Source organism: Lates calcarifer, linkage group LG1 (genome assembly GCF_001640805.2).
Source record: "Lates calcarifer isolate ASB-BC8 linkage group LG1, TLL_Latcal_v3, whole genome shotgun sequence".
Lineage (NCBI taxonomy): Eukaryota > Metazoa > Chordata > Actinopteri > Centropomidae > Lates > Lates calcarifer.
Window position 1 is genome coordinate 6,533,480 of NC_066833.1, and position 27,224 is coordinate 6,560,703.

Below are 27,224 nucleotides of genomic sequence, written 5' to 3' on the forward strand. Positions count from 1 at the left end.
ACTGCTAAAGAGAGATTTTTGTTTTTGTACAATCTGATGATTGGGTCAGTGACATCTCCTTTTGATGATTTGCTTCCAACCAGGGATGTTAACTATGCCCTCCATTTTCAGACACAAGGGCAGGGCGATATCCAAACCACTGGAACTTTCTACACTGGCATTTTTATCACCTCTTCAAAGGCCTGCAGGAGTAATGAGGGGGTTTTGTGGGGGGGTGGCTCTGGTAAATATAGGGCCCTACGATGGTGAGAAGTGAGGTCTGAAGGAGGTTTCACATTCACAGCAGGCCGTAATAAAAGAGAGAGGACTCTTTTTTCAGCACAGGGTAGGGTGAGGCACACCTAATTAAGACAGAGATGCTTTAACCGCCAGTGAAAACACATGGCTGAAAAAAGAAAAGCGGGGAGGTAGGCAGGGAAAGAGAGGGGAAATTTTAGCCTGAGGATTGGATAACACTGGGGCTCTGCTGTATGAGAGATCTTCCTTTTCTGTTGAGCACTTTTCTGTTCTATTCTGTTTAGGCAAGTGGCAGAAAGCTAGAAAAAGAGAGCAAAGAAATACAAGAATCCTCAAAATGGCTCAAAACATTCCACCTCAATGATAAACAGAGAAATACAATTTTCAATATCAAATCATGACACTAAAATCTCAAAAAGGAATAAATAATATAAATCCCTTCACCTCAAAAGAAGCTGAGCCACAATGACAAATGAAATAAATTTAGTTTGGCTTTTGCTTGAGTATTTGCCCAAACTTGGCTGAACAACAAAACAGACAAAAACGTGTGACACCTTAAAGAGGCAATTATTTGGATTTTTAGCCCTTCACAAAAACATGGCTTCTTCTCTCCTGATATTAATCTGCTAATTGCAATTTCCAATCCAATATTAGTGCTCTCTTATTAATGAATTTTAAAATCTCTATACCATAATGTGTGGCTTCATTGGAAAAATTCCTAATGTAAAGTAAGATGGAGCCAAGTATTGGCAGCATATCCTATTGATGCATCCCTACAAATGACATAATTTGCTAGAATTAGAAAGTAAAGAGGCCGTCATGTGTTAGGCCTGGTTGGGGTTGAGCATCAAACCTAAACACTTGTCTGTTATGTCGGCAGCACTTGGTGTCAGAAACAGTCAAGAGTCTGGCAAGGAATGTCTTGTCAAATTTGTAATCATGTTTATTCTTTGATCAAATAGTCAAATAGACTTAAAACTTAATTCTGGGCAGCACAGTGGTGCAGTTCCAGGTTCAAACCCCAGTTTGCCAGGGGGTTTTCTAATTGGAGTTTGCATGTTCTCCCTGTGCCTGCATGGGTTTTCCCAAGCTTCTCAGGCTTCCTCCCACACTCTAAACACATGCAGGTTGGGTTAACTGGTGACTCTAAATTACCAATAGGTGTAAATGTAGGCGTGAATGGCTGTTTGTCTCTATATGTCAACCCTGTGATAGACTACTGATCTGTCCAGGGTGTACCCTGCCTCTTACACAATGTCAACTTGCATTGGCTCCAGCCCCCCATGACCCCCAAGAATAAGTGGTATAGGTAATGGGAGGATTAATCATAATTTTACAGTTCTTTTATGTAGTCAAGCTCTGTATGGCTGATCGTGTCTAGAAAACATTTAACATTTGGAAATATTTCTTATACTATTACTCAGGTTTCAGCACTGGTATCTAAAATATTACAGCAATACCCATCCTTACACCTGGTGACAAAGGAGTGACAAATTGAGGGATAAATTGATTGACAGCAATTGCACCATCTAGATGACACACAACCACCAGAAATTTGGTGTCATCTTTGGTTCAGCTTTCCACCAGTTTTCCTCCAACAACTTGAGATCATCAGTCTAAAAGGTTGGCAGAACCATTTGTCTGTTTGGCATGAGCCAAAAAAAAAAAAACAGTTTGGTTTCACTGCTGTGGCAATAAGTCAGCCTCTTTATTTTATTTTCAAATGTAGAGGACAGTGCTGACTCTGTTAGAGCTCTGAATGACATACAAAGAGGATTTTCTACATGCAGTCTTGTGACAACAATTACAAAAGTCACATATAGAAGCAAAGTCACAGTAATAATCATGGTAATTCTCTCTTCAAAGTGCCACATACCAAGGTCTCAGACGGATTGGTTAAAGAACATCCGACATACAAATTTATCTAGAAATTAGCAACTAGAATTTGAATTGATAATATAATTAATCCCTTATGATGTTTTAATTTAAAAGGTCCTGCCAGCATCATTTTCTGTAAATCAACCTGCTACACAACAACCTGTACAGCTGCATCAATCTCATCCACAATGGCCTCTTTTCTGTTGCAAGTGCAGAACAATGATGCCTCCATTCTCAATCACATCACATTCAAACATTACTACTACTTTTGCTGGGGCTTAGTGCAGTGAAAAGGTCTTTGTAGGGATTCAAAACAAAGAATTAGGACCACATATCTACCAGCCACAGTGAAAACTATTCAGAACAGTGCCAAAGCACAGCGCAAAAACAGTCCAGAATTCAGCTGTGTGGGTGAAAATGCTCCTTTAGAGCACCATTGAGCTGCTATGCACAAAGCTATGGGATTACGATCCATAAAGAGTAATTCAGTCAAAGCCTAAAGTCAACAGTAACTGCACAAATGCTGGCTCACTCCTGGGTGAGCTGTGCTGCTGAAGGAGGCAGGCTGATTTGGCTAAGATTAGTTGTTAGCATAGCACTGCTGGTGGATGTAACTGCTAAAATGTACTGCTAAAATCAAGCTACTGAAAATACACCCTCCTCTGGGTTTTGTTTTTGTCTAAATTGTTTACTTTAGCCTCTATGCTAATATAACTAATGAGCTGGTAATATGCTGGTATTGTGGTAAAAATTGGTTCTTGATATGCTGTTCATAGAAATAGTGTGTGTAGTGCAGCCTTTGTTTTCAGGTGGCTAATATTTGGCTGGAGGTTCTTCTAATAATAGTATATCGCCTGCTGACCTGGATTCAGCTCCACCCAACCTTTTCCTTCTGTCAACATCAACCACAACAGGCTGTTTGGCAGGTACAGTAGGCTGGTGTGTGTGTGTGTGTGTGTAAGCATGAATACAAATTATAAAGAGAAAGACTTTTGTGGTTTAATTTTCCCTTTCATAAACTTATTGTAAGATACATGCAACAAGTTGTATTTGTTTGTATTAGCCAGTTCCCACCCAAAAAAGACTTTTCCTCGTAGAGCAAACATGGTCAATTTTTTTTTCTCCTCCAAGACAAGAAGCCATGCAAGTTGTGATGCGCCACACAACAGCAGCAGACCCTCCTCCCTCTCAACATACTGACCCACAATTCATCTCTGCTGCTGCACTCTATAAATAGATCGAGATTTAACCTGCAGCAAGGGAGAAAGGGAGGGAGGGAGAGAATGAAAGGGCAGCACAGGGAGATAAAGAGGGATGAGGGCAGAGACAAACATGAGTAGAGGTCTTCAAGCTCCACTCTGACAATTTTGATGTTCATGTATCTGACTTGTCTTGATTCATACTGCTCGCACAGATGTATCTTATATCTGGAAACAATGTGGAGTGCCAACAAAGTTGAAAAGACCTGCAAGTGATCAACAGCCACAGGAAGTCACATCCATCTGTCAAATTAGACAGACAAATTAGCTACAGAGCAGCTTTTTTGAGGCCTTTCTGCTTCATTAGGTGACTGTAGACATATGAGAATTATGGGGAGAAAAACAGGTCAAAAGATCAGGAAACATCCTCTCCTTTATAAAAGGGACAGTAAAAACTAGAGGCACAGTGACAACATGACAGATCAGTCTGCACCAAGGTTAAAAAAAGGACGACACAAAGAGGGATTTGACAAGTCCGTCTGCAGCTAATCAGATATTTCTGTTATTCATTAATCTATTACATAATTATTTTCCTGAATCAATTTACACTTTGAAATGTCAAAAAAAACAACACATCCCCAGGAAAATATCAAGCTGAAATCACTGACTCAGACTGACAAGTGGTCACATGTGCACATACACATGCACATCCATACATGCAACCTTACATGTTTTAACTGATTAATTTAATTGATTTAAAGTGTTCATGCAGTATTTTTCTCTTTATGCTGACAAGCAGAAACACTCAATGTCACTTGTGTAAAGAGGATCAAATGTAAGATTTAGGAGCTGCAGTGAGAACACAGCCAGCAAAGAAAACGGTTAAGTCCTCCGTTCTGCTCTGTCTGATAATCCCCACAGCCTGGCTCCTCTCATCTGACAACACAAACCCTCCACCACTCCATACTGGAAAGCCTGGTATGATTTATTTAGCAGTGAGGGGAGAGTTGGGATTACAACAGAGGAGGAGGAAGACAGACTGATGGAGAGAGCCTGAATCGTCTGCCTAGTGAAGCGACAGCAAATCCTCCTCAGGTCTTCAGGTTTTCACTCAGGTGGGCTTGCACCAGGCTTGCATCATCCACCCTACATCTGCCCCTGGTTCATTTTTAACTTCAGGAATGATGTCATCCACTTGCCCTCTATGCTCCCGCCTCAGCCCACATGGCGTGACAGCGGGACAGCATGGCTGGCAGAGGGACAGGCCGTACTGTAACCATCACATCCGACAACAGACACCCTGCCTGCCGCTTCATCCAGACAGTGAGCCCCAGACTGGCTGAGTCATTTTGAGTGTAAACACAGGGAAGCAAATCCAAAAATGCTGCTTTGAAGTGACTGAGAATACTTGGTGCAATATCCATTCTCTTCAAATCTAAAGTAATTTGATAATAAGGGAACTGATGGTGATTTTCTTTATCAACTAATCTCACGATTGTTTTCCAAATGAATCCATTTACAATGTGAAACAATGGAGAAAAATAACTATAATGATTTCCAAAGGCCCAAGGTACAGCTACAATTTTTTGTTTAGTTGTACCTGAAAATAATTCCTAGGAGACAGGGTTGACTTGTTACAACACACCAAAAGTTAGTGCAAACTGATGTGTGAAATCCTTCACCAAGCCATCCACACGGACCCTAATTTACATGGATGGTTGATAGATTTTCAAAAAATGCTCCCTTGTGTGTACACATACATGTAAAGCTGAATTTCTGTGAGCGTTTACTATCTGGCTGACACAAACTGATCGGACCTGAGGCTGAACCTGAGGTTTACCACATCACAGTACACATACTGGAGGTCATACCTTCAAACCTATTGACCTGAAAGAAAAACTACAGCATCACTTTGCCATTAACACCTCTACTAAAAGTGTTAACCTTTTACTGTCCAAGGCCTACAGAGCTCATCAGCTGAGTAGCCAAAAATAACCAGCAATCCCAGCATGCCTCACAAGTTACCATGGGATCACACAACAGGGGAGGAGGGTGTAAACCAAGGGTTTGATTAAATCACATGGTGGAGGAAGAATAGGAGGAGAAGGGGTAATGGCAGTAAGACAGAAAAAGAAACAGTTTGAGAAAAGGGAAACGAGGGCAGTTACAGAGTGATTTCACTGCAGAGAGATGACATGATGATAAAAGATAAACAATAAGCCCTTTGGCTTGACTGAGAGATTTACAGTGTGTGTGTGTGTGTGTTTGTGTAGTGTTTTATGACTAGGCAGATCTTCTATTAATCCAGGTCTTTTATTTTGTCCTTTACACTGTTGACAAAGTGCCAGACTGGATGCTTTTGCTGCTCGTAAATATGCATACATGTGTACTAAACACACACACACTCTCTTCTTCCCCCTTGTAGTCATGTCGAGTTTATTTATAGAGCTAAAATCACAAGTTTGTCACAAAGGGCTTTACAATCTGTACAACACAAATGACCCTTAGATGTTCAATTTTTCCACAAAACTGAAAAAAAAAAAATAGTTTTGCTTTGTTTTGCCTAATCCATACATATGAATTAGTAACAAAATGTTACTAATAATAAATAAAATCATTCTGCACAAACTCATTGCCAGTTGTAGTCACGATTCAGTAAGGTGCTGCCTTGCATATCAAAAAGCTTTCAGATGGTCAGTGGGTTGTTTCTGTGAGTGTTTATTTGGCTTTTTATGACTTTTCTAAGTGTGAAGGCACCCTATGCTCTGTGAAGCAGCCAGTCACAAGTAGGACAAGTTACAGTATGTAGGGCAAAGTGCACACACCGAAGCACTCAACACCCACCAGCTCCTCTCATCAATGCCACTCTTCCTGCCATTGAAAGACAAGTGCATGACAGGGCAGAAAGGTCTTCATTGCACCAAAGGAAACTTGTGTCAAAAATTATTTCCAAAAAGAGACAAAAACTTAAACAACACCAGTCAATTGTCATAATATAAGAACATTCTATTCAAATTCTATTATAAATATTATAAAAAAATCACACATTTTTTTCATGTTGCTCCTAATATAGTAGTCACAGAAAAAAATATAATCATTAATGCACCTCTATGAATATTCCCCAAAACCTCCTCAGAGACAGGAGAAATGTATGTACAGAGGAGACAAACATTTCAGACCAGAGTGCAGTGCAACAAAGGGGCAGAAAAAGAAACATTTTAAGTTGAACCCCAAGAGTCTCCAAAATGGGCAGTATTGCAGCAAATAGGCAATCATTCAAGACAGATCTAGGTGGGGTCAAAGTTATTTCCAAAGGGCAATGAACACACAATCACACACACAATTCAGCTGAAGAGGTGCTAATATCACCTTGCAGACTCACAAGTTCAAGTTCAAATATGCTTCACATTACATTTCTTCATACAGCAATTCCTCACAGTGCATGTCAAGTTTATGTATGTTATTGTATTTTTCAACATAAAAAGATACCAACACAGTATCTGTATCCCAGGTCTATACTTTATCCTGGTTTGTTAAGTATACACCACATAATAATGTTACATCTATTTTAGTGGTTAGAATAGCAGAAATTAGGGCAGCATGATGGTGCAGTGGTTAACACACTCGCCTTGTTCGGACCGGGGCTTTTCTGTGATTGGTTCCAGCACCCCATTGACCCTCAAACGCAGTATAGATAGATGGATAGATGAGAGGAATAGCAGAAATTAGTGTTGCAGTTTCGAAATTAATCATCCACAAATAGTGAGCAAAGATTTAATTCCATGTGTTTTTTTTTTTTCAGAGCTGACAACAGAGTTTTCTATTATTACAGATTTTTCAGTATTTCATAGCAGTGACATGGTCCTTTTCTCTTATACAGAGGGACATAATAAAAATTTTCAGTGCATGTAACTGCATTTTAAATTTTAAATGTGTCCGCTGTGCATGTGTTACATTCTTAGAATTACTATGTAGTGTGTAGCTAGGACATTTCTTATCCACATTCACAGGTGTAGCAGTCAGTGCTATTCACAGACATGTCCAGACTTGTTCTCAAGACTTAAAGAGACAGATGTGCAAGGGGGAGCATTTTCATAAAACAATCAAACTCTGTCTACCAGTTAGATTATATTTTTCAGCTCTCTTTTACATCACTTGGACCTGAAGCCAGAGATAACTGATACAGAAAGGGTAAACAGTCAAGAGTTTTACCTTGAATTATGTCAACGTGATCAGTTGAGCAACTATACAGAGTAGAATTTCCAGAGCAACAAATCTTAGCACATTCATAAAATATAGACTTTCAGATTGGTTAAGAAAATTCCTTAGGTTTTACACGGCATCAAGGCATTTAAAATGACCTTTTTTGAAGCAAAAAGCAACCTTATGGCATCACAAATCTTTAATACTTTGGAAATCAACCGCAGAGTACACAAAATAGATTAACCACTGCTAGTAGTTCTAAAATATGCCTATGTATTGCGTTTACATTGACATTGAGGAAAGGCTATTAAAATCCTGTCCTCTCTTCTTAGATGTAATATACAAAAGACTAAACAAACAAAACACCATACAAAATATCATAAAAATTTGGCTGAATGTGTACCATGTAACTGTACGATTAAGTAAAAGTAAATAAATATTAAGAACAACATAGTAATTGAGGTTATAAACCAAAATTAGAGTTAAAAAGGACATAAATATTAGATTGAGGGATGTGGGTCAAAAAATATGATTGGAACTTCCCTCGTAATTGCCTTGTTTGATCGATTGATCTAGATGTGAGAGGACACATGACATCTCTGCAGCATCAGACACTACAGCTTATTTAGCCAGATCCCCACCTTTTACCAAGCTGAGTGTTGCACTGCTAAACGCTTTCCAAACCAGTCTCCAAAGCAACCTGGTGAACCAGGGATGGGTTGGGAGTGTACAGGCTGGTAGCAAAACAGTGGTAGGAGGGCAAAACTGCCAAATCTGACCCTACAATGACCCATGTACCAGCTGCTGTCAACATGCCCGGGGCAGAGCAACAAGCATCCAACAGCTAAACACCCACAACAACAATAAAAAAAGGTGACTTCTTCACAGACTGTGCCTGCCATGATTGCACATACACCACAGGAGAAGGGTGTGTGTAATCGGCAACAACTGTGAGTGATGAGGTATGTGTTTGAATCAAGTGGTGAGTGAGACACAAACAGAGATACAGAAAAACAAAGTAACAGAGGAGGATGTACAAATAAGGAGATGCTGAGTTTGTGTATTGTTTTTTTTTTTTAGTTTTTTAGGGGCATTTAGCATCATCGTTTCTGTAGGATCCCAACAGGGACAGAGATTAATATAAAGTGACAAATAATCAATCAATAGATATTTTTATAGCTCAGTGGAAACATTTTGTTCCAGTCTTTCCATATATGCACAACAGAGCTGCTTACAAACGGAGTGAAAGTTTATCACACTAAATGATCATATACTGACTGTTATATTTTCATTTCTATTAAACAAAGATGCTTTGTAATTTATGTACTTATTTACAATAAATCCCCAGCCCAACTCTGATAATTGGAAATTATTTCTAGTTTTTCTAATCTAGTAATGTGATTTTATGGTTTACATTTCACCTTGTTAAATGTCATTTTTGAATCTCTAGATAGATAATATTAGGTACTTTACTAATGGCTCTGACAATGCTGATGTTAATTAACAACTCCAGGCTCTTTAACCTGAACGTACTTTGTGACTTAACAAGTTGATAACCAGCATCATAAGACCGCTTAGCCAGACTGCAGTTGTTAAGTTTAGTGAATCCAGATAACAAAAAGACATCCTGGGTATGTTGAACTTGCTCCGTAATGCAGGCCTCTGGATTCTTACCAGGAACATTGAGATTCATGGTTGGCACCATAAACCTCAAGGCCACTGGGGCACCTTAGGCTGGGTATTGTTTGGAAATGTCCAGCACTGGTTTTCAAATCTGAGTATTTTTTAAATTCCTTTCTGTAAAGAATATCAATAGTTTTTTCAAAAGTTATTTTGACTTTGATAAGGAAATCAAAGATTAAAGAACAAGTAAAAAAGGCATTCAGCTGTTGAATCCTAAAGACACATTTTGGTCGACACTGAAAAAGTATTAAGTTTCAATAACCAGCAGCATGGTTTTCCTTTCCCCAATTTCTCACTTTGGTGGAGGAAGGCTAGCATAGTCTTTGTGCTAAGTCTATAGGTACAGAGGACCCATCCTTGGACAGGATGCGCAGAGATGAAAGTGATTTCTACTATGACTCTGAGGGCAAACAAGGAAATGTCCCAAAAATGTCAGACTGTTCTTTTAACAATTAAAACTCAGTTCCAGCAGCTTCTTCCTTCCTGCACAAGCAACTGCTGAAGTCTGTTTGATTTATTATATCTGCCTAGTAACACAATCTCAGAGTCACAACAACATCACCTGCATTTGTGAGGTTTTTCCAATTGTCAGCAGAGGTGATGTGAAATCCTTGTATCTTCAGTTTAGATTATTATTTTCACCTTATCTGAAGGACTACATGTCTCTGTTCAGTCTTAGAGAATATCCTTAGCTGATTAAAACCTTTAAAACTCACTATGTCAACATGAACATGAATCCAAAAAATAGGGTAGCTGATATTTGTAGCTCCTGGTATCATCTGACAGGTATGAATTGTAAAATTCATTCACTTGGACTTTATAATGGTTATCTAACTATTGCAGAGGATTAATGTAGAAAATAGTACTACTTTTAACTGTGTCTCTCTTGACTATCTGTGTTTTCAAACCCTTCAGTACTCATGGGAGTCTGCCCGGCTACAGGAGGAAGTGCTCTTAAAACTCTAACCCAATCACAGGCCTGGCTTCTGGTCAGCTGGCTGAGGTTCACCACTGTGGCCCAATCATAGGGCAGGGTTTGTGGTCAGGTGACAGCTCAGACCAGCTCACAATGTTTTGAAGCAGATGAAAACAAAAGCAAATGAGGCTGTCAGTAGTCCCAGCCAGCTGCCTTGCTGTGAGCATGGCTAAACGAAGCTACAGAACTCCATGAAAGAAAAACAGGATTTATTATCAATACAGCAACAAGTGTGTGCTGCCGTGTGTGTGTGTGTTGTTGTTGTTGTGTGTGTAGAGGAGTATAGTGAAGAGAAAGACATAGACAATGAATGAAAGGTAGGATAGCAAGTAGACAAAGGATGAAAAGAAAGTTCAGACTTATACTTTGAGCAGAGTAAAACCATTTTAATTAGCTGACCTCAGCTCATGGTGTCAAATAAAGAAAAATATTCTACTGTTTACTATTAATGTTTTTATAGTACTTCTGTTTTGGGCTGAAAAAATTAGTCAATTTATCAATTAGTAATTTTACAGGAAAATCATGTGTGGTAATGAACATATATTTGCCTTTTGGACTCCTGGCTGGACAAAACTCTGGAAATCTCAGACATCTGGAATGAATTCAGCCTCTTAAATGTGAAGATTTGCTGCTTTTCTCTGTTTTATATCATTTTAAATTGAGGATGTTTGAGTTTTGGGCTATTAGATGGACAAAACAAGCAATATGGTGACATCACCTCAGACTCTGAGCATGAATTGTTAGTTGTAGCCCTGAAATTCAATTTTCAGTGCTACTGGGGACAATACTCAGTTCTGATACAAGATAACTGTACGTTGAGTTCAAGTCTGGCATCTCAGATAGATACTGGACCATTCACCAAGCATTTAGATGATGACATAGCTGGCTGCATGTACTCCACCTACACTCTCAAAACTTAATAAAAATTATTTTAACCTGGTACTATTGTACATAAACAATTAACCATGACTCCTCCACTGCATGGCCTACTAATTTGCCCAATTACTGATGTTGGGGGATTGTTGGAAGAAATACAGCAGCAGCAACATTTAAAGAACCATGTGTTTTTTCAGTTTTAAAAATTGAGGCAAAGACAAATGAGTGGTGCAGATGTATCACAGCTATACTGACCACGTGGCTCTTTCCTCAAGAAGAGAAGTTTGGTATTGTAGCTTTGAACTACAACACAAATGTCTCCTTCAGGTCAACAATATGCACTTCAAGACTTAAGCTTGTACCCAGTACAATGACCCAGTAAACAACCCCACCACTCAATAGCAGCTTTGTTTTCTCTCTCCAGATGGCCACCATACAGTAACTGCCCTCCAACACCACACACACACTCACAGAGTCCACCAGTGTCCACCTGCTTAAACCAGAGAAGCTCAGACAGGCCAACAACTGTCATTAAGAGCCTCAGCCAGACGCTGAGAGTTAGTTGGCACATGTGTGTGTGTACATCCTGGGGGGAGGGGCTATAATAAGCCAACGGGAGGAACACTGGGTTGTGCCTTTATCTGGCGGGCCAGTTAGTCAACATCTTATTCAGTCGCATTAGCCAGACCCAGATTCACTGGGCAAGGCCCAACCAAAGACTTTTCTCAACCCTGGAAAATACATAATTTCTTCTCCAAACAGGATCTCAATCTCAAAACAATTCTATATCATCAAGCTCATCATCTTCTCTCATACAATCAATGCTCAAATAAATTAAAAGCCATGGGAAAAAATTGATAACAGCTGGGCAACATAATTGAAATCAATACCCAGTATTGCAAATGCATAGAAAAATCACATAAAATAATCCACTGAACCATAAGCTTCAATCGCTCATCCTAACTCAGCAAAATCTTGCAAACATAAATAAAAAAAGACATTATGGTGATGTAATCATGATTAACTTTGCTCAAAGTCAGAGAGAGAACTCTATGAACTCTATGAAAGAATTACATTATTCTTCTCAGCCTTTGGGAGGGAAAAAGAGTAGGTGTCTGCAATGAACAAAGATGTGGAAACATCATTATGGATATACACTTATGATTTCATAGTGGCTTTTAGCTGCAGGTATGGGTTTTAAGCAAAGAATATCCCAAACCAGTCTGTTTATTAAGCCCTAGTTTACATTAGTCAGTAAAGGTGCTTTTATGTTGTATGGCAACAGTTAGAGAAGATACACAAGGTAAGCTTCCTACAGCAAAATAACACCTTGAAATGAAAAGTGAAATCATCAGCACAGATATTTAGCATCATGAATAACCCCCATTTATTAAACACAAAATATGAGTTGGGTTCTTTGGAAACCAACTCAGAGCACGTGGCGCCAAGTTGCCGGCCATTTTGGTTCTTAACAGAGAGGCATTCAGTGGGTTTTATCAGGCAGGAGCAGGTCACAGATAACAGAATGAAGGGGCCGTTGTATAAGATGCTATCTAGTGCTGTGGAAAATCAATAAGGGTGGAGTCCTGGGAAGAAAGAGAGGGTAAGGGAGAGAGAGAGGGATGAAACACATCTAGAAACACTGGACACACATGACTGAAGCTTTGACCTTGGAAACATGTATTTGTGTGTCCATGTGTGAGCATACTCAAGACTTGACTATTTACCTGAGAAAATAGGATGGAAAACTGATGAGACTTTCTAAAAGATACATTTATAAAGAAAAATAATTTGTATAGACAGTGCTGCAGCTGGGGCTTCTTTTTTATTCCTAAAAAACACTTCTAACGGTGTTGCTACATATCATTAGTGCACTATTGTAGCTAACACATTTTCAACTCTGAATGGAGATATCACTTAAACCCAGCAGCTGCATTTAAGAGACAAACTCTTATTGTGTCCTTACATACCACATTACCAGTTCCCACTTTAAGACTCTGGTGTGCAGCTTTAAGTGGAAGACTAGATTTACTGATTCCCATCTGGTTTAAAGTACATGCCCCCAGATGACAACCAATGAGCCACATTTTAAAAAAACACCTTATTTACATCTTACATTTCACTTACCTCTTGTTTTTTATTACCATGGTTAAAATGCTATGCTAACAGGAGGAACCAGAAGATGGCTTTTATTATATTATTATTTATTTTATTAGGCTTTCCTTTTAAAGAGTAAGTGCTGATGCTTGTTGAAAATGTGATATAGTGCCAGCTCTTTAACATCAGATGGATCTGTATGCTGGATAATCCATTTTCCTGTGACTGACTGAAGTTTTCCTGCTGCTTCTCCAACTGGACTTCAGTTTTGGTCACATGGATGTTGAGTATTTAGAGGTTGTGGCTCGTCAGCAGTTAAAGTAGCATGACTGATATAACACACAGGAAATATTAAGCAAGCTGAAACAAAAACAAAAATCTCTCAATCACCAAGGAATATTACTATTTATAGAAACTTTATGCTCAGTGCTTACCAGTGCCCATTTGTGAAGTTGGAGTTAACAAACTGGATTCTTAGAAACCTGCATTGTTGTGTCTATCAGCATGTGTACTGGTCAGTGTGACTGCAGCAGAGGACCAAAAGAGCAACACAAAGGGATGTCTGTCTGTAACAGGAGACATAATCAACCGAATAAACTACTAATGGCCTTCCCTCTAAGTCAGACAACAGCTTCCTCACACAGAGAAACAATCCCACAACCTCAACTTCCAAATTACATTTCAGGCATGTAGCTGACACTTTAATCCACAAAGATGCACAATGAGAACCACTGAAACTCACAGTTTATCGCTAAACTATCAGTAAAGTCACACAGTGTAGCCAAGAGACAGCTCCATGAGAATTAGGTGGACATTTCTGAAGCAGAGTGGAAATCAAACTTAAAAGCCTGGCAGAGTTAAGGCCAAACTTTTCTCACTGATGTAAATTGGACAGAGATGAGTGAAATTTGACTAAAAATGTCATGTAAAATAATTAATGATTGTTTTTTTCTGGGAATATGTGGCCTTTTTCTATTAAGAAATGAGAAAACATGAGGAACAAGAAGAGGACAAAGAGAGGGAAGGAGAGGACATAAAAGAGGAAGAAGATAAGGAAGAGGAAGGAAAAAGAGGAAGCAATATAACTGGACATGCTGGCTGGGATATTCAACAGAAAATTAGAGACTGACATCCCTCACGTGGGGAAAAGGATTTTCATTTTTAACAATTAAAAGTTCATTTTGAGATTTTAATATGCTGCCAGGCATCTATCTCCACCATCTCACAGCAGATATGAAGATAAATATGTTTACTGATCTTAAATCTTTAATAGTCTGTGGGCTTTTCAGAAACTTTACTTTCAAAAATATGAATATATTTTTCTGCAAAATATCTTAACTCACTAAAAATTGGCAAAGTTGTAATTTCAGTATGGATATATGAAAAGAAAATAAAGTGACCAGACTATGAATCTGACCAGACATTAAATGCCAGGTTTGAGTATACATTTTGTCAGTGAGGTTTGGTAGCCAGCTGTAGCTGTAACAGTAAAAGCAGTAAAAGCTTTCTGGTTTTGTTTTCATGTTCATGGAAATGTCTCAGCAACACCTTACATAACTAACAGAGAGCGATAAAGTTAATGCTCCCAGTCTCTTCAGCATCACTGCCTCAATCAGCGCTGCAACAACAAGCCATCTGTTTGCACTGTCTGCATGCATCCATCACTCCACCCAATACAACATTAACACATACTGTAGGTGAGTGTATTATATAACTACCTTTACAGAGGCTAGCAGATACAAAACAAAACAATAAAAGGGGTAATTTGTTAATTATTAAGAATTAGGAATTATTTCATAGAGAAGACAGTGTCAGTGGAACTAACACACAGCTGATGCTGCCATCTAGATTTACATTTCAGTTCTGAGGCATTTAGCTGAGCCTGAGAGATTGTAGGTGTTTAACAGTGAAACAAGATTCTACATCATCAACATTATGATGGAAATTTCCAATAGTTTTTTCCAGATTATCTGAAGGTCTTTCAATACATGCTCCTTTACAGTCCAGTCCCAAATATATTCGGCTTATAATGACATAATCCGAGAGAAGCAGCAAATCCTAACATTTGGGAAGCTGAAACCAATGAATGTTGGCATTTTTTGGTCAATAAGTATCTTCAAGAATAAATCAATCACCACTGTCATCTACTTCCTGTCATTCAAATAACTGCTTAATTGTCTAATAGTTTCACCAATATATTGTATCGTAAAGACCATAAATATAAATTGTATTGTAATTGATATTAGAATCACTAATTCACTCTTCTCAATTAATGATGATATAACAATAACACTTGTAGGTCCAGTTTAGTTAGTGAACAATGCATACAGTGTGTGATGTGACAAATAGCTAATTTAGTTGCCAACATTATATGATGTGACCACAGAGCAAGTACTGAAGGTGACCATTTTGTAAAGAGTACAATAATACTTTTTGAGGCTTTAAATATAATTTCACACATTAAACAAATTGTATATTTCACCACTGTCAGACACAAGGGATAAAATAGCATATTATAACATTAACATCTAAGTGATCACATGTAAAAAAAAAAAAAAAAGTGCAAATGCTTGATAACTGAAGATCAGTTGGTAAATTATTTTAACACATCTTGTTCTTTAACATTGATCCCTCCCTCCTTTTCCCATCCATGCCTGCTGTCTCATTACAGTTGCCATGGTGCCTTCCATCAAACCCCCCACCCCCACCCTCAAACTCCTTCTCATCCTCCTGAGAGGCACGTGACCAGGGTCGAGCAGGAGGGATGCGAGAAGAGCAACAACCTTCCTCTGCTGCTCTTTTCTAGCTTCTTCCTTTGAATCCATCCCTCATTCTCAATGCTCTTTTCCTCTACTGCGTAATCCAAACATCTCTGTCCTCGTTCTCCTCTCATGGAAGCACCCTGACCCTTGAATTCCACATCGAGGATGGGCTTTAAAAATGGTTGGAGAAGCTTTTTTTCCATTTTCAACCAGGGTCAGGGGTGTGCTATGAATGGGTGGGTGGGCTCAAGGAGGAGGAAAAAGGCAAACAGAGAGCTCTTCTTCTGTCCACAAAACTCATGTGTAACAGTGCGTCTCAATAGCTTACTGTGAACTTTCAGCGCAATGATGTTTGTCACCAGCCTCTCCTGTCTCCTGTCTCTCACACTCCTGCTGCTTGCTGGCTAATAAAGCATAAATCCAGAAAGTGTGCTGTCAAAGGTAAAATCCTGATAACACAGGTGGATGGGATACTAGCTTATACGATGCACCCGTAGCACATTAGCAGGGGAAACAAGGCATCAAACCATATGACAGTGACAAGGTGATAAATCAGATGCAGGAGTCCTATGTTAATAGAACATTCACAGACGACTTCTTCTATACGTAAGAGTTTGATCAATCAACTTGTCAATTGCCATAAAATTAACAGACAATTCTTTTGATAAACAATTAATCCTCTAACTTATTTATGAAGCAAAAAATGTTTGTCTGGTTGTCTGGTTTTTCTCTGTTTTATAAGATTAAAGTTAAATATCTTTGGGTTCTTGACGGTTAACCAGCCACATGAAGATGTGATGAGCATTTTTTTTTACTATTTATAGACTGTAATGGATAAGCAATAATAATCAGACATCATTATAAACTGCCTGAAATCAGTGCTGTGCTCAAGGGAACACAAAAAATATCAAGTGTAAAGAGAAGGCAGTTACACTGTGATTCCTGAGCACAAACTCCTGTGTAAAAACAGGAGCAATGGATGCCAATAAATGGAATCTGTGCCAGAATTATGTCAAAAACCCTACAAATATGAACAAACAAAACACAGAAATCTTGCTGCCAATGTATGCATGTATCCACAGAGAATCGCCAGCAGCAGCAGCAACAGCACAGTCACTGCATCAGTCCACAGAGTAAGCATCAAAGAACATGACCCAGATACTGTCTGAGGCTGTGTCTTATTTTTAGCTTAACTGTAGCTAGCAGGCAGAGCTGGTCACTGCTAACAGACTCATTAACAATGGTACAAAGAATGTCAAATTTGTAACTATTATAACTTATAACTATAACTATTCTATGATTGCATTCTAAATGGATAGGATAAGACCAATTGGCTCCTTTTGTTCTACAGATAAAGGAGAGCCATTGAACTCAGCATTGAAATGTTTCCAACCTCTAGCATGTATTGGCATTTCTTTCACATCATGTGACCTTTGTCAAACAGCAGAAACTGCAGATACCTTTTTTACTCAAACTTAAACTTTTCTTACTCAGCTCATTAAGAATAATAAACAAACAATCAAGATAAGCTATAATTGTTTTTGTAATTTGTATTTCAAGCAATTAATCCTCTGAGTTCTAAAAACATTTAAGTTCTTCATGCTTTCAGGGACATATTACCATAAAAAGCAGCTGGCACTATAAGGATATGAATCACAAAAATATCAGATAAACCAGCTTGAAGCTCAGCATTGAAATGTTTCCAAGCTCTTAAAACTTGGTCAAAACATTTATGCAGTTTGAAGAAATAACTGTGGGTTCTGATGTTGGGCATTGGTGCATTTGTGGTGAACCTTTAAAGATTCAGTATTTGTTCATCAACACTGACAACAATGATTATGTGGAGCTGCGGGTGGGAATACAAAGCAGCACAACTTCGCTATCGTGAATCGTGATGAAGTCAGGTTCCTGTTGCTGCTATCAGTGGCAGAGCTTCCACTTCTTCTGTTTGGAAAGGTCACAGCAGATAACAGTAGTTTTGACTGTAAAGTAAAATTTCCCAGCGGAGGCACAGCTTGCTTTACTGCTGCTGTTGTTGACGATTGTGGCCGTGCTTCACTTCCTGTGCTGTGAAAGGTCACAGCAGACACGACTAACATTCCAGTTTGAATAGCCGGAAGGTCGGTGAGCCAGCTTTGCATGAGTCTATTCCTTCTGACAGCTTTGTAGTTCCTCCACTTTACAGAGTAGGGACCAGCCTATAAATAGCTCCCCATAGAATGGGAATAAGTAGAAAACAATAGAAATTGAAGCTGTATGTAATACTTGGCGTCTGATTTTCTTCTCATATATTTTTCTGTTAAAGCAGCTGACAGCCAATGATTTGGGCTGATTTCTTCTTTCTTTCTATAAAATTGTCACTTATTAATAAGATAAGCAAAGGAAATCAAATGTCATTGCAGGACTGACAGTCTTTCTTTTGTAGCTGTGGCTGTCAGTACCAGTATTAACTTGTCAATATCCATTATTTAATGAAAGGCCAGTATTGTCCTGATAAACCAGATTTGTTAACTCACATATGAAGAAATCAACAAAATAATGAATCATTACTTGGTATGTGTACATTTCTTAAGCTCCAGATGTAGACTTACAGGAGGATAAAGTGAGGTAGAAGCCTGATATCATGTGCACTTAGGCTCGCATGCATCTGACAGATCTGCCATGCGTTCAGTGAAGTGCTGCGGTGCATTTCCTGAAGGACTTGCAGTGATGGTTCTCTGCTCTACTGATGACAGGCTGCTGGTGAAGAGCCACACCCAGCTTCTCTTTGTCAGCAATAGAGAAAAAAAGCATCTTTCCTGTTATCATGTCAGGATGAAGAGAAGTAGAGGAAATGAAACTGCTTTGAATGACAGTTTTTTTAATCTGTTTTATCTGCACATATTCTGCACATCATCCTCATTTTACCTCCTGTTTCCAGCTTTTCAGATGTGAGGATTTTCAATAATGCATCTAATAGTTGCAACCATATAAGAATATAAATGTTTCTGGCTGCAGCTGAGACAAAAATGGTGCAGCTTGGCAGTTAATAAAATCTAAAAGTTAATCACATTACACCTACTCTTGCTCATCTTGCTTATCTTGTTTCCTGTGAAGTCAACAAGAAATTAACAACTGCTTGATCTAGATTAGCAGAGTTCATACTGATGGTATTTGGAGAATAATGAATCACCAATACCAATTTAATGATGGGATATCAGCTGATTGATTTTACTAAACCAATAATCAATACTTCCCTATAATGCACAGCTGGATGCAGGTTAAAAATGTGAAAGAAAAGAGAGCACAACAGAGAGAGTTGTGGATGTTTTACGTATTTTTAACAGGACAAACATTTGTTTTACAGAGAACACCTCAGCAGACAGGCAGGCTTTATCTACAGTGCACGATATCCGACACTGGAGTTTCCCTGCTAAACTTCAGGAAGTCTTCAGAGAAATCCAAAATGACAGGTTAGGGGGCTAAGATTACAGCACAGTGCTGCAAAGTGAGACACTGCATACTCCACCTCTGATATGATGGAGGGTTCTCTCTGAACAGTTACAGAGCATTGCTTGGACCACCTGCAGTGCAATCTGACTGTTTTGTACATTTTATCTCCATTTATTTTAAATTAATTATTCTTTTCAAGACAGTGAAAAAGTTTTTCAGTGTGTTTTCACTTCAAATTCTTGTCTCATGATTAAAATTTTCACTTGAAAATACACATTAGTATACAGTGTAGAGTAGTATGATATGTAAATAATATATTTAGCATAAGTAGTATATAACTGTTAAGACTTAGGGTTTTTAGATGGAGAATGTTCATAATTAATAATTTTTTAAGTAACAGTGTCAGACATTCTTGATAGTTGCAGTGTAAATGCAAAGATTTGATAAGTTTTCTGTGTTATCTATCACTTAAATTGATTAAATTGAAGATTTTGGGGCTTTTTGGAGTGTTGGTCAGATAAATCAAGCAACATCAAGCTGAGCCTTTGGATTCTGGAAAAGAATCGGTAATCCAAGCAATAATCGTCAACAGATGAACTGCTAATGGAAACAATTGTTAGTTAGCGCTAAAATAATTCAAACTAATATTCTGTTTTGTTGGGCACAGAGATAGTGAAATAAATTCAAATAGTAATATTATTATTTTACTATTATTATGTTACTAAATTATCCCTAACTAAAGTTTGCTGTATTATTGCTATTTTGCTTTAAAATGTGCTCGTGTTGGCTAGTCATTTCAATTTTTGGACGCATGAGGAAACTTTTTTGTATTATTAACGAGTGACCAGCATCGTACTTCCACGTTAAACAAACATGCCCAGACAGTCCACTGAGGATGAAGTTGACGGTTAGTGTTTGTTTCAGTTAATCTTAGGACAAAATAGTCTGATGGTTAGCTAGCAAAACTCTTTTCTCAGTCCCTGGCACTGAAGGTCCAAGGAACCTATTGTTTTTGTAGAGATTATTAGGCCCTATTGTAATCGCTCCATTTATTAGGGCCCGAGCTGATTGGAACTGGTTGGACCAGATCCACTTCAAATTTTGTCGGGAAAGCCTTAAGGCCTTCATGATGACGTGATGTGAAAATTGTAGCAATTCACAGAAGGGCGCGCCCTGTGTCATGGCGAATTTTCGATCCTTCGCCATGACACAGGAAGTTAACTCACAAATAAATTGTCCAATCAGGCCCAAACTTCACATGTATGATATGGGTTCAGGCCTGAACACATCTACATGTTAATATTCATTAATTTTCAGGTATAGATAGCGCCACCTACTGGGAACTGGAAATAATATGATTTAGATTTTATATTATTGTACTCCCCCTAGCATGTTGAGCAGATCCACCTCAAAGTTGATCAGACAAACCTTAAGTCCCTCATGATGCTGGGGTGGGGTCTTTTTCTGTAACTGCTCTTCCTCTGTCATCTCCATCACCCTCTCTGTTTCTTTTTCTCTCACTCTCCTCATCTTCTCCAATATGTCTGGGCGTGGAGTGATGCAGTCTTTACAGTTTCATCTGGGTCAGTTAAAAAATTACACACAGGGTCAATTGATACTTACATGTTAAGGTGGTGTCTAGTGGTAGCAAAAGTGCACAGCTGTGTTGACCAGCATCCCACCAGTACCCCCGACAGGCGCAGGGTTGCGATGGTCTGATCAACGCTGCTTGCAGCTTTCATTAAGTTTAGGTTCTTTTATGTTATCTATGTGGGGGAATTTTTTTTGTTTGGTTGGTTGCCGTTTTTTTCCAGTCACCTAGATTGGTGATGTTTTGTCTTGATTAGTTATACAATCAACTGCCTTGTTTTGTTTTTAATTCAAGCTTTGTTGTAAAACAAGACAATTTTCCACACTGCAGACAATGTATTTCTTAACTAACTTTTTCATGGTTAAAAACGCAGCGACTGAGATAATACACATTAAGACAACTTACAACTATAAATTACAACTGTCCCCAATTGCATTGTCTAGCAATATTTGTTACTATCTGAAAAATACAAATAAGCCTTATTTGATGGCCATGTGGAAATGCATGGAAAATGGTGAGAGACAAGTGGAACTGAAACCATACTGGCAGATGTTTTCACTTAAAAGGTTAAAATTTGGAGGGTTTTTTTACAGCTTGATGTTTGAAATGTTCATGGTTCAATATATACTTTTCCAAACAATGTCCGGGGATGCTTCCAAGTCCTTCTGCATCCTTTTTTTAAACAACAAAAACACTTTAGTGATTAAAGAATGAGTTCTTTTTTCTCTCGTCTCGTCTTTCCTCTTTTTTCTATGTGCCTCTACCTCTCTCTATTCCCTAACCTCCCTTCTATTTTATTTTCCATCTCAACAGCTGTTGTCAGTGCACACAGCTGCAACAAGCCTCAGTCAGTCACACTCTGCAGCTATTTGTTAGCCTGGGAAACCCAACCAATGGGTAAGTGTTGAGGATCAAGTTCACATGTGCAGACCCAAACACACATAGGCATGCATTTTTGAGTCAGATGTTTGCAAGACAGGCATTGCAGACAAGGGAAGAAAAACTAAAAAAAAACAGCTTGGTTCATCCTCACTCAAACTCGCATGGCGCACATGGTTATGATTCGCTGAATCCTGAGGAACTAAACTAAAAATGTCAAGGTTAATTTATGTCCCAGTTCATCTGAGCATTTCTACAAGCACTTGTCCCCTGTTTTCATGAAACGTTTGCAGACGCCCTCATCCTCCCCCCAAGCCACAAAAAAACACAAATAAAGCAAACAAACCAAAAAACGAAATCAAGATGTGATTTCAGTGGTATTGTTTTCTTCCAGCACCAAAAAAGATCAAATGTTCCCACACAGCCGTCACTGTGTTTAACTATGAAGAGAAATTTCTTTGTGCACGCTGTGAGGTAATAGCAAAGCAGACGTTAAGAGGCTCGCCTGAGGGCCAGCCTCATTGTCCATAATTATAAAACCTGATTCAAAGTGACACTTGTCTCAGTAGTGGAATCATTCAGTGCTGCTGGTCACTTGTGTAATCCTCAGAGAGAAACATACAGTAGACCCTGAGATTGCCCTGTGCACACTGACACTGTATTGTATATGTGTATATAAGTCTATAAGATCTCAACTGTCAGCATATTCTTGCTTAAACTCCGTGGATGTTTTTTATTCTGAGTAGCTCTGATCATCGTGTGACAGAAAGAGTTACTTGCTCTACATGCATGAGTTTACAGCCAAGTGACGTCCAAACGATGGTGATTCAGCGTCAACATCTTACGACCTAATTCTGTTGCAGCAGTGCAGGTGAGTTATATTGCCTTCAGCTGTGCCTTCTCAAACTCCACGTCAAGGCCTAAAATGGCTCCTTATATATACTTTATGATTTCATGGAGCTATCATATGTCATACAACAAGTAAAGCTCAAAATAAATTTTCTGCACATTGTCTGTAGTCCACATGGACCGTCCATGGATGGATGACACCTGGGGCATGTGTGAATTTTAAATCAATCACTGATTTGTCTACAAGTGGGTGTTCTCATCATGAAGTGACAGAATCACCCCTGGCTGTGCTACATTAATGCAGCCTTCAGTGTCATATGGAACATCCAACTGATCTTGTTTCTACTGAAAGCTTAAACATATCCAGCATAACCAAGTCACAATTCAACACAATTCAAGGTAATTAAACCATAATTCAATGCTTATTCAACAAATGCTGGCTGTTAAACACTTACATGACCAACTCTTTAATACAATCAGTGCTCAGTGGTAGAAAACATAAATTTTGTGTACAAATTAATCCTGCAATAACTGTGGCAATCAAAGGGGTTTAGAATTGCTGCAACACAACACAAAAGAGAAAAGGCGCATGGCTCTATTTTCCAGCTACATGCAAATAGGAGTCAATTACAGCTGGACACAGCTTTGATTTGCAGTTCTTGGTGCACAAACATCTGCAGGCAGGGGTATCCAGTGGTGTGAATACTTGCAGGTCATTACCAGGGGAATATTTCCCACTGCTGCCTTCTGTCTCATGTGATGTTAAAAGGACATAATTCCAAACAAACTAATTGTCCTGCAGAACACACCAGTGTTCAGAAAAGCAAAAGCTTTGGTGAACTACAAAAAACACTGTGACATGGCATTAGTAAGCCACATACAAGAAGTAAATACACATTTCATCACACAGAGTGCTATGTATGATTGATTTCAAAACAGATGACATGTGAAAGAGCTCAGTAGAAGCCTAGAGTGATCCAGCAGCTCTGATCCAGTCCTCCTCTTTCTTTTGCTCTCATTTCTACCAGGCAACAGCAGGATGATGTCGCTGCTTGCTGCTCATCTCTGATGGAGCAATGGAGGCAGAAATCTGGGCTGCAGAAGCACCAGGTCTCCATCAACTGCCTTTACCACTGTGTGTGTATGTGTGATGGGATAAACAGGCCTATCCCCATTAATGAAGCACAGAGCCACTCCAGCAAAAGGCCTGCTGGGCAATGCTGTGCACAAATGCGCAATGAAACACCGCCCACCCAATGGCGCACAAGTCGGTCAGCGAGGTAAAAAGGCTGTCATGCTCGGATGGGGTTGGACTGATCAGTGCAAAGCAACGCGTGCAGCATGCAGGGAATATTTTACTGGGGTGTGGATGAGAGGATGATGGAGGGGGATGAGGAGGAGGAGGGACCTCCTTGGGACCAAAATAGGTGTACTGGGATGATGTTTGCATTGGTAAAATTATATATATATATATATATATATATATATATATATATATATATATGAGAGGCCAAAACGCTATCTGAGAGATAATCCAGTCCAGACTGCACCAGTCCCAAGTGAAGGACGGGAGGGGACGTGTTATAATAAACGTGTTCCTGAGACCGTGAGAGGGGAAAAAATACATAAATGCATGTTTGTGCTCCAGTTTCCGCCTGTTTGTTCTCTGGGTTGGGGCTTTAACACACACACACACATATATACACAACACACACACACACAGACAGATGGAGGCTCACACCAACCTTGTAGACTTGTCCATAGGTGCCATTTCCGACTACTTCCACCAACTCGAAAATCCCAGCAGGATCCTGTTTTTAACAAACAAACAGATATTAAAAGGCTTGATTAATTGATTCCCTGAAGTAATTACTATCGGGTTAGTTCGATGTACGAGCCGGCTGCGCCCGGTTTGCTGGCCTGCCATGCCAGCGGATATTAGACAAAGAAAAGCTACCGCAGGGCTGTGTCAACAACAGCACTTTTTGCAATATGACTGTGTTTTTATTTCTTAATGTGAAAAGATAATTTGCACCATGGAAACATCCCTGTGAAACACACTCACCCGCAGGGATGCCAGGTCTATATCCACCAGACTTTTGGCCGGAGAGTCGTTCGCCATTTTCGTAAAAAACGGTGATAACTAAGCGGAATAACGGCGTGTTTTAGATTCTCCTTCAAGCGGACGGTGTGTGTCTCATCCTCGGATGGTTTTATTTTTAATCCAGCTGGTGATATTTTCTTTCCAAGGCGTGTTTTTCCCTCTTTGTAATCCCAGTCAAAGGCTTCGCTGTCGCTACATACCGACCTACTGCCGGAGCCCTGCCTGCTCGCTCTCTCTCTCTCTCTCTCTCTCTCTCTCTCTCTCTCTCTCTCTCTCTCTCTCTCTCTCTCCTCCGTTTGTGTGTATGTCCCTCTGCCGCTATTCTCCGCCCTCTCTCCCTCGCAGTCTGTCCGTATGTCTCTCTTTCCCTCTCTTGTCATTCTCCGCCCCTTCTGTTTCCCAAACAGAGACAGCCCCAGACTTTTTGGGGGCCATGAACAGCTTTTGATTGCCCCCTCATAGCCAAAATGGGAAGTGCAAATTGACCAATCCTGCCTTAAAGTCATATGGAGCTCACACATGTAATTGACATGCACCTCTTATATATCTTAATTTAACTACTGGTGAAAATGAGTAAATAAATCAATTAAAAATAAATTATGAAACTTAGCTACTAGATTCTACTGGTTTTGCCAGTTTAATACATATCAGTTTTGTACTAACAGCCATATGCTCGCACTCTGAAGTCCAACATAACAAAACAGTTCAGTGCTTGCTGTTTTACATTTTGATTTGAATACTTTTATCATGTACATACGTAGTATTAACACAATTGTCTCTGTAAATTAAGTAAAAACACTTGTTGATTTCATACGTTATCAGCTTTACAGGTAGCCGACATCATTTGAAAGGTGCGCAACACCCAAAACTCAAAATTTCATACTAGATATATGCCAACGTCCAAACCCAGCTATACTGAGACATCCTAAAACTCAACCCTCCCAGCACCAACTACATATTGAGAAAAGGTGACTGCAGAGGTGGCTACCACATGGATACCACAGGAACTGTAACTGGTCAGTTTTAGAAGTTTGTGTCTCATCCTGCAAGTAAATGATGCAAGTGAAGATTTTGGGGGGTCAAGACAGAACTGAGCAAGTTGACAAGCAATGGTAGTGGAAGTATTCAGATCCTTTACTAAAGTAAAAGTATTAATATGCCAAACTAAAAATACTCCATTACCAAAACAGTATTATCAGTACTATCAAAATTTACTCAAAGTATCCACTCACAAAATATTTAGCCTAATATTTAAGATTTATGTATTTCAATGGCATGTAAGATCTCAATCCATTTTGATTACCCAGTTTTGACATAAACAAGCATAAACTTAACTAGATGCAGATTTGTCACTGAGCTACAGCTGTCAGGTAAAGGTCATTCAGGAAAAAATATAATATTTCCCTCTGAATTGTTCTGGAGTACAAGTATAGGCTCACACAAAATGGAAATAGTAAAGTACAAGTGCAAGAGTAAATAGTTACTTTCCACCACTGGTGGAAAATAAATCAACATTTTCTGCTTGTGTTTGTGTGAAAAATGAAATTACAAATCTTGTGCACATTGAAATACTTGAAAAAATGCACAGTGAATTATAATATGGAATTATAATATTATCAGATAGGCTTACTTTACTTTTACTTGTGTATTTACATTAAGTATTTTTGTCCTTCTCTTTCTCTTCACATATTCTTCTCTCTCAGCCCTTGTTTATATTTCTGCCTCTGTCTCTCCATCAGACAGATACAGAGCAATTAGAGCATGTGAGATGGAAACTGATAAATATTTCAGCACCACTGTCACTGCTGTGGTGTTCCATTGGAGGGTATGATATCCATACAGGATGGATTATATCCTGCTGCTATCACTCTTACCTGTCAGCTACCCTGCCTGAATTTGGCTAGCACTTATACTAATATCAAGAGCTAGTGACACATGCAGATAACATATCATGTCATGTGTTGGTGAAGATGTAGATGGGTTTGTTGACTGGTGTGATTGTTAATTTACATACTTTATGTCATCCAGCAGTACAGATATAAGTGTCAGTGCTTGATGACTAATGTTTGAGCCCAAAGAAGAGACTGTCTGAGGATCACGAGTTTGTGTAGTTTCTATGGATGCTCTGCAGTGGTGATGTGTGTGGGGTGGACAGAGGTGCGGCCCTACCCCCTCTTCCCCTCCCCTGTTAGCTGTAGTTCAAGAACATGATGGGACAGTATACTATTTTTCAGAGGGTGTGGCGGGCTCATTGTTGAGGTTACATATATTTTATGAAAGACAACGACTTGGAGTAGGTTGGGAAACGGTGCCTCACCAACAATAACCCAAATGAGGAACAAACTAAGAAAATCTGAATATTTAAACTCTCAAAAATAAAAATTCCCCATCGCATGCACACACTATTAAACATAGATTTAAAGATAAAAACAATTACTGCGTCTTACGTATGTACATT

At 39.1% G+C, this 27,224-nt stretch overlaps 1 protein-coding gene across 9 annotated transcripts in view; it reads right to left on the reverse strand.

The window, feature by feature from the left end:
* The window catches only part of LOC108897085 (mitogen-activated protein kinase kinase kinase kinase 4), a 92,913-nt gene extending 67,893 nt beyond the window's left edge, over nucleotides 1–25,020 (reverse strand). For 4 of the 9 annotated variants that reach the window (XM_051069689.1, XM_051069684.1, XM_051069609.1 and 1 more), the window contains exons 1-2: nucleotides 24,728–25,019; nucleotides 24,408–24,473 (exon numbers count right to left, since the gene is read on the reverse strand). In XM_051069689.1, the coding sequence (XP_050925646.1) occupies nucleotides 24,408–24,473; nucleotides 24,728–24,784 (123 nt within the window). In that variant the 5' untranslated portion in view covers nucleotides 24,785–25,019. Of the gene's footprint in view, nucleotides 1–24,407; nucleotides 24,474–24,727 lie in introns of those variants that run through there. The other 5 variants (XM_051069639.1, XM_018696509.2, XM_018696511.2 and 2 more) reach the window with 4 other exon arrangements.
* Nucleotides 25,021–27,224: the final 2,204 nt, after the last annotated feature.